We start from the raw sequence: 9,148 nt of genomic DNA, 5'->3' as shown, positions 1-9,148 counted from the left end.
AAATTTGCATGTCGGGAAAATAAACCGTCACGTTAGTCGGAAAGAAATGCAAATTGCGTGACAAAGCACCGCTGTCATTAAAATTTAAAATTCTTTCTGATATTAAAAGTAACAACTGTTTTTTTTTTTTTAACAGAACAAAATAAAAATAAAGTTATTTTCATATACTTTTTAATGTTTTAAGTGACACTTTAAGACAAATAATAAGTTTAAATAAAAATCTTGAGGGTCCTGAAGGGGTAAAATGGGAACTGGGATTTGCCTATTTTTACTGGGATTTGCATATGTTTTTACTGGGAAAATGGGATTTAGGTCACTGGGACTGGGATTCACAACCAGAAAATGGGAATGGGAAGCACGTCAGTACACGAAAAAAACATATATTTCAGGCTCAATAATATTCCTCAAGGCATAGTTACAATGTTGAAAACTCTGAAACGAAACCAACGCCTGCACGCAAGTGTCTTTCAAGTGGCGGTGAATTTTCCTGTCAGTGATTTAGTTACTGAGCGGAACAGCTATGACTGAGCATGCTTAATATCGCCATTTTACTTACCGACAGAACGCAAATGCAGCATTCAATTTTTTTTTCCCGCCCGCGGGAGAAATATGCCGCGTTTGACCGGATGTGACGTAATATTTTTTTGGATGATTCATATACAAAAAAAGTGCCAGGCGTCGCAGAGTGTTCTGCCCCGCCCCTGGCTCAAACTAGCGTAATCCAATATGGGCGAAACACATCCTCGTAACCAGGGTCTTCATTCCCTTTGAACAGCGATCTGGAAACGAGCGAGCCTGGAAGGTTCTGATTGGAAGTCCAAAAATATCGGACTTCCGGTTGAATTGCGCATGCTTAGCTTTAAAAACCATGACTCAACCATGACTCAACGATTTTCTTGGTGTTTACTTCCGGCCATTTTATTGTTTTTAAAACCAATCAAAATCAATCTTGCAACGGAGCTTTTGAGAGTTGCTCGTGTCGTCAAGATTGCGCAGTATGGAACGAAGACTCGAGGTACGAGATTGGACGAAACGTGACGGCAATTCCTCTACTAACCTAGTAACACACACGGAAAATTGTGAATAAGACATTCCTCTGAACTGCTCACTCAAAGAACTGGAGAAAACGTTAATACGGATGTGTTGAGTTGAGAATTTCAGAAAACGAAAGGGATCATGCACCGATTTCAACTAGCAGAAATAAAAACAGGTTTTAGGACAATTAAAACAACACAGTTACTGCACGTATAGTGCGTTTGAGCCTTGATTTTTCATGCACTGGGATTTACCAAAAATTTCACTGCTGGGACTGGGATTTGAGCAAAAAAAGGGCTGGGAAATGGGATTTAGGCAAAATTTAGGCTGGGAAATGGGATTTAGAACCCCCCCTTCAGGACCCTCAATCTTGGATTAGAAATATATACATTTCGCCGATAAAAGGTTAAAAATAAAACTTAAGGTAAAAGCTGTTAAAAATTGATTCTAAACGTTTTCGATCTGTTCGATCATCATCAGGCCCCGGGCATCAAAGGCACTCTGATGATGATCGAACAGATCGAAAACGTTTAGAATCAATTTTTAACAGCTTTTACCTTAAGTTTTATTTTTGGATTAGAAATGTTTGCGACATTACAAACAAGGCCTTCACGTCTTGCTTCGATTTCGTTTTAGGCAAAACAAACAGTGATGTCAGTGAAAACTAATACCAAAATGACTTGATAATTACTTAATAAGCGTTTATGATTATCAGAGAACGAAATGAACTACTCGGCAGCGATTTTGGGGCATAAGATGAGGCTTGGCAAGGTGAGACTGAAGTCATCCGATTAAACATCGCGATTTCCAAATGACTCAAATTGTAAATTCCATTTTTAATATCCCTCCCCTCCCTGCTCTTCGTCAGTCATAAAAAAATGCAGAAAAAGAAGGCACCACACAATCATCTGAAGATGCGTCACACCCGGGGCCTTTTTTATTCAGTGTAACAAGACGGGGGGAAGGTACGATTTTTTATTTTTGAATTAAATCTAGAAGCGCCGAAATTAAGCGAAATAGTTACTTTTCCTGGAGAAAAGCATTAAAAATACGCTGAAAATTAAATGGAGGCCCCTAAGTAATTTGAAATCAGGAGTGAATCTAGGGACCGAAACGCCCCAGGATGGGGGCGGGGGCGGTCCGCATTCTTCTCGCTCAGATTGGGATTTTCAGCCAAGCACACTATCAAGGGCGCAAAGTATCAAAGGAAGGCGCTCAAGAGAAATTCTCGCGGCCTAGAAAAGGCGACGCCTTGGCAAACAGACTAAACGCACACATAAAATTAAAAAACGGTTAAGTCTGCCATCGAGCCTAGTAGCCCATCAGGTCGGAGCTTTTCCCGGTTTCTTTAGCATGGAGCGGCTAGGAATAATCCCCCCCCCCCCCCGGATGGGATGCTAGGCCATCGCAGGGTTACCCTCAGCATTAAATACAGCGATACCATACATTTATACACCTGGGCGGAGCCGGGTCGCCCACTACCTCTCGGAACGATGACAACAATGACAACAATGCCCCTAGCCCTGACTAGGCTTTTATAGATTGTGCTCCTAAAAGTGGCATATTATGCTACTAGCAGTGCTCAAAATTTTGCCAAATTATGCAAAAATTATGCCAGAATTCCCAAATTATGCTTCTGATTTCCGAAATTATGCTCACAAAATGACGTAGATTCTATACATAGAGGTGCGCAATAACGACACCAAATTATGATGTATTTTAAATAAACTGTTGTTGTAAATTTCTTTGTGTTTATGGCAGTTTATCACGGCCGTCAGCTGTCCAAATTAGCTGCTCGCATCTCTAAACCGTTTGTAAAATGCCTCCAACGACTTAACAATCACAATTGTATAGCTAAAACACGCATTGCAAGAACAAACTACCTAAATTTCATTTATTTCTGTAGAAAGTACACCATATTTACTACATTTTATGAATTTATGCTCCAAAAAGTGCTAAAAATTGCTAATTATGCCGTGGCAGTGCTCGTTTCACAAATTATGTTTTTTAGGTCCAATTATGCCAAAAATTATGCTAGCACAATCTATAAAAGCCTAGCCCTGACTAACAATATAGAGGTAGTGTTTACAGCAGTCGAATGAAAATAGAGGTTCCAGAGAGGTTGTCGAAGACCACAACGCGGTGCCCAGGCCAGGGCTCGAGCCCGGACCGCTCGATCCAGCGGAGTCCAGCGCACTATTAACCATTAAACCCCCGCGCCTCCTACAAACGCACACGTACTAGTAAACGAATGTACAGTTGTGGCACATCGTTGGAAATTGTATCTATATTTATTGACAAAAGTCAAAATTTTAAATCCAGAGGGCCACACGATGCACTGGCCTGAAAAACTATGGTAATGTTTCTATTCTGGATCTTCTTAGGTAAGGAGACGCACGTACTACTGTAAATAAAACAATCTGAAATGCAAAGCCAGTACTACGGAAATAGAGTACGGTAGATTTGATACCTAATATTTCGACTAACACAACCAGTCTTCTACAGGGCCAGAGTTAGTAAAAGTGATAAGTGATTTATCACTCCAGCTCATGTCCTGTAGAAGACTTGTTGATCTACAGCTAGTCGAAATATTTGCTATTGAACCTGCCCTAGTCTTTTTTCCGTAGTATTGGCTTTGCATTTCAAGTTGTTTAAGGATTATATTGAATTTGTAGATTTACCATTTTTATTACTATTTTACAGTCGAGAGAGGATAATCTTTTCTACTTAGAGTAAAATAGTGACTTTGGTTGCATTCCTCGCTTCAAGCAAACCCTAGAATGGCGTTCAGAAATTCAAAGTGACCCTTCATTTGTACTTAATGTGGATTGGACTAATGTATGGCGTCATGAAACAGATACAGTTTCTATACAGTTGAACATCCTGTGGACACTCTTTGAACAATTCAAGAGAAAGTGACCACTTAAGAGAAGTGTACGCCATGTAGTTGCGAGAGGTGTCCGCCTTAGGACTAATCATGGAAAAGGGAACAAATTTCAAATCACTCGTTAAAAACTGTCATCAAAGGAGATGAAGTTTTAAACGAGGAATTATTTTTTTTATAATGAACTCCAATTATTTTAAAAGCAATCGAGCGCTAGCGTCTTTTTTTAAAAAAAAATACACACCTTTGGAGAGAAAATACACTGAAAATAATTATGAATATATCTAAAACTTGAAAAAAAAAAATAGTTCATAAATTCACCCAAACATGAATCATGTATTCTTCTGTATTATACTAACACTTAATTCCAACACAAAATTCGTGCTTATTTGTTACCCCATGTACGTTTTAGACACTTCTTTTATGTCCTTTACAAAAATATCATCTAATATACAAAATCCTATCGTACTTTACAAACCTAGTATCCTATCTTTACCTACTATACAAAAATGCAATCTGCTTTAATGAAAGCTTGATTGAAAGATTAGATCGCGCTCTAACGGCTTCGACTCACTCAATTCACTTGGAAGAATATGGTAGGATGCGTACTGCTACCAATCTAAGGAAATCTTTACGACTCCAGTTTAACAGGAAAAAACGTCTCGGTGTGACCAAATAACTATGTGGGTAGATAGGTATAACTTTAAAACTTAGGTTTTTCTCCTACGCAAACTCTGCTAACTCTTTAAACGACCCTTCCCATTTGATCTAAGTATCTGGGACGAAGGCCTCAAATACAGTCTTGAGTCAATAAAGACTGTGATTATTCAGAAACGGAATCTGAGTCTTCTTTTACATACATTTAGCCTTTTCTCGGGGTAGAACAACTTATAAGATGGGAAAATTAAACATGAGTGTCATCATCGTTTACATTACCTCATATACGTTTACAGTTTTTACTCCCGGCAGAGTTAAATTACCGGGAACGAACGCAACACCACACCAAACAAGCAAGGATACTACAAGAATCGCTACATGTTTCCCAAAATGGGTTGCGTTCATTGACATCAATTGCAACCATGCCGTTGCCTTGACAAAAAAACTTCACGTCAGCGTCACGAGTTATGCTATAGCGCTCCAGTAGGTGTGTGCTGAATTCTTCAGAAGGCCGCCATTTTTTCCTCCACTTCTTAATGTGCCTTCTCTTATAACTGATCTCACCATAACGCAAGCGCGTATCTAGAAGCACAGTACCCGCCGGGTAGTCATCGAACATATTCATAGCTGAAATTTGAAGGGAGAAAATATGTTAATGCAAGCACAATTCAATGCAATAACAATAATAGAATATATATATTTTATACAATAACCGAGCTACTGCGCGCGTTGAAATTGGTTGATGCCTGTCATCTATTATAGTTCAGAATAACAGATGACGTCACTAGGTGATGTGACTCGCGCGCGTGATCAGAGTTCATAGTCCAAATCAGTGTTGTCGGCAAAGTTTTTCAAAACTCGCGCGGCCACAACAAAACAAAAAAGTTCAGCTAAATTATAAATCTACAGTGAGAAACAATCCACCAAGTATTGATCACCTTTCAAAACATTTAACTAAGCTAAACAAGCTTGATGTAGACAGTGAATGATTCGAGAAATTATCGTGTCAGATGTCAGATGTCAGATGTTGAACAGTTGGACGACGCCACGGAAAACAAATCAGTGAATGGTGGTTGAACTACACGGTTTAATGCTTACAGATTTAAACAACTTTCCAAATGGAATAAAGGTTTTTTAGTTTTAGTTTTTTCGTTGAAGCGTAAATTTTCCATTATTCTGTTTATTAAATCGATTTAACACTGCTTCGTGGTTACGGAAAACTTTATCATGAATCGAAAACAACTTTAGCTCACCGGCAGCGAGATTGCTTTTAATACACTGAAGTGTACTGAATTCTCCTGTTATTGGATAAAACAAATAGATTCAATTTTGCCGTGGGTCTGTTCAGTTATAGATCACAGAAGACGTCAAAATGTGTTAAGAACATAAGTGACCCACTTTTTTTTTGTTCTTACCACATTTTGACGTCATCTGTGATCTATAACTGAACAAGACGTACGGCAAAATGGAATCTATTTGTTAAATATATTTATATTGACGAGATATTTTACCATCTTTTAAGTAACCGAGACTGATACGTGAAGAATAAAGATTCAAAGTCTCTAGACTATAAACTTTTGCGATTGCTTGAATCCGTTTATTCAATGTCCTCTTGTACAGATTGAGTTTCACACCTATAACAATATTGGGTCGAATTTTACACCGAGGAAATTTCGTTGAAACCGTGTAAGAATCCTGGACAAAACTAGTTGAGACAAACGAATTTCCCGCACTTTCTCGAATATCTTAATTTACAAGCGCGTAAACACTACTTTATCCCCCTCTCTCCATGCTCAAAGTTGCTTTTTCAGTTTGCAATTCACACAGCACGACAAATTGCCAAGTTAAGGAAGTTAGCCAAGTGTATCAACAGTCTTGTCCAGGATTGCAGCTTGTACAAAGTTTTAAAACAGTTAAAGATTCTCAAAGTAACTCAAGGTAATCTGGAAGGATGATGGTTTGTTTCCCGGCCCGGCTAAATGTACAACTGAACACGAGGCATTTTATACAAAAGTTTACGGCCAGGTTACTCGTCGTACCTTTTAGGGGTTATAAAATAGTGTCTTAATACCGTTTCGGCTTTTCATTTCAAATTTGTCACAGTGTTACATGTTATCGGTACCTCTCAGATGATGATGATGTCCACCTCTTAAAGGTCTTACCATATAGCGATCATAATTCGCTACAAAAACAACGGGAGAATACATAGTTACAAATATTTTTAAGAAACCAGGACTAAAACGTGAAGAATAGAGTTTTACATTCATAAGAATATAAGTTGTGATTGTATAAATCAGTTTATTCAATGGCCTTTAATTTGCACAAATAAATTTGCACATCGCCTTGTACCAATTTTAGTTTTTCCGTTTTAAATTTTGCCATTTTATGCCGTTCTGAAATCGGCAAAATAAGTCGATATTATGTTTGCGGTCAAATTGACCATGTAACCATTTCAATTGTTAGGCAATATGTCATCTTTTCGAAGATATCTTAATTGTTTTACTGTGTCTTTTTGTTCAAAATTGCGATGAGCGAACCGTCAGCATGGATAGCGTTATATCGGAGCCCGCAGGATTGCTATTCAGATATGAAGCCCCTCATTCTACTTTATTTCAATTCAAACACGCTCAACGGTCATCTCTTTTGGCTCTCTCTACATCAGTTCCAACTAAAGGTTTAAACGAATAATCTTTGCACTCAGCTCTTTCTTAGACAATAACTCCATCATTGAAAGGGCGCCCTTTCCAAAGGGTTTACGCATCACTGGTGGCCTCCCTAGGGGTCAACGGACAATAACGTTGTACACATTTGAATTTTGTGACTCTCGCGATATCATCATTCTCTGAAGAAGACCGGAGAAGGCAGTCAAAACATCACGAGACTCTTTTACATTTTTAGATCTGTTTCGAACGTTTTTTTTTTATATTTTAAGCTATGACCACAGATCGCTCCAGCAGTTTTACGTAGAAACATTGTTGCTCAGTTTTTTATACTGGAAACAAATTCTGTTACCTCCATAACTAATCACCTCTTCTTCATCATTCGGAAGAAACAGTTCCCTGTCGTCTTTCTCCATTCTCTGCAAGGTAAATTAGCCGGTCCTTGTTAGGAAACAACCCTTTTTTTCTTTCTTTCCAACATACTCCTCCGACCTTGATTTTTTCTCTCTTTCTTTTCATTCAAATACAAGACCGCAATGCATCTACGAGTTGGCTTTTATATTTGATTCTACATCGGGGATTGACAAGTTAGACATTATTTTAAGTTCCCCGTTTCAATTTGTTCATATCTTTATACCATAATAGTTCCCATAGCCAAAAATTCCGAACCATAGTAGGCGTGACATACGTCATTATATCCAATGCGGTGATTGGCTCACGGCTGTCAAGAAAACAAGTCACACCAGCGCCGGCGCTGACAAGCCAACTTTCAGCCGAGAAAATAAAGATTATCCGGCAAATATTATCACTTGTCTAAGAAGATTTCCCTGAAATAAGCTCTGTAGAAACTCTACTGATGCGTTTCTGTTTTCTTCGGTCCGATTTCGTACAATGAGAAGCCTTTCCAAGCGGTTTTTAGCCGCCGTAAATCAGATCGAAAATCATTTTCGATCCGTGACCGATATGTCACGCAGCACGAAAACCCTCAGGGGAATTCAAGTCCCAGGCTCTAACTCTTCCCTAAAAACGCCGAAAAGAGCCTGGAGAACAGCTTGAACTATTTTTCAAAATGGTGGCTAGATTTGTATACGTAATTGGACTACATGCTGTCCAATTTGGAAATAATTTGATGAAAAAAATTCCGAAGGGAGCCAAAATTGGACGAGGCCGTAGGCCGAGTCCAATTTGGCTGTCAGAGGAATTTTTTGAATCTAATTATTTCCAAATTGGACAAGCATGTAGTCCGGTTACATATTAATTATATAGCTTGTAGTCAGTCAATCCAGCGTAAGCAATAAACTTATGTCCAGAACGGGAAAAGCAATCAACGATAGAAGGCATACACAGCACATGCAACTCACTCAAAGCATTGTCTTCACAAAACAAACTTAAACAAAACAGTGCAATTTTATTCACCTTAGTTTGCGAAGCTTGCTACAAAGTGAGTGAAAACACTACATCAATCAATTATGAAAGTCGTAAACAAAGTGTCCGAAGAGCGTAACAACTTCTTGAATCTGACAAACTCCTTTCCACTATCTCGTTCGTACTTCATCGCCGTCTTTTCTTTTCGAATTTCAGCAAAAAAAACGACAAAGAATTGAATATCTGAGAGATTTCTTGCTTCGCTTCGCTGCACTTACGTTCACCCAAGTTTTGTACTATTTGAGGTGTTTTGCTCTTGGTTTTTGCTTCTTAGTGTAGCTAGCTCCTCTTCTGACAACGTAGGAAATTTTTCTTTGTTGTTACTATTGCTGAAAAGCTTAAAAAGAATGAAAAAACGTAGCAAACTTGGCTCTGAATTCCGCCATTGTCGACTACCAATGCGACAAGTTTACAGGGCTGACGCTATGCTTTGTGCTAATTGGCTAATATCCGTCACATGTTGTATTTTCTTCGATTTGATTGGCTG

General features: G+C 38.6%; 1 protein-coding gene across 1 annotated transcript in view; it reads right to left on the bottom strand.

Moving 5' to 3' along the window:
- Positions 1 to 3,310: 3,310 nt before the first annotated feature.
- Positions 3,311 to 9,148, bottom strand: part of LOC144662999 (uncharacterized) — a 30,221-nt gene continuing 24,383 nt past the window's right edge. Inside the window, exons 7-9 of the mRNA XM_078523929.1 lie at positions 7,589 to 7,655; positions 6,699 to 6,758; positions 3,311 to 5,203 (exon numbers count right to left, since the gene is read on the bottom strand). Coding sequence (XP_078380055.1) covers positions 4,896 to 5,203; positions 6,699 to 6,758; positions 7,589 to 7,655 — 435 coding nt within the window. The 3' untranslated portion in view covers positions 3,311 to 4,895. The remainder of the gene's footprint in view (positions 5,204 to 6,698; positions 6,759 to 7,588; positions 7,656 to 9,148) is intronic.

Source organism: Oculina patagonica, chromosome 8, assembly GCF_052425735.1.
Source record: "Oculina patagonica isolate OP01 chromosome 8, crgOcupat, whole genome shotgun sequence".
Lineage (NCBI taxonomy): Eukaryota > Metazoa > Cnidaria > Anthozoa > Scleractinia > Oculinidae > Oculina > Oculina patagonica.
Note: the sequence above shows the minus strand (reverse complement) of the source record. Positions and strands in the feature narration are given on the sequence as shown.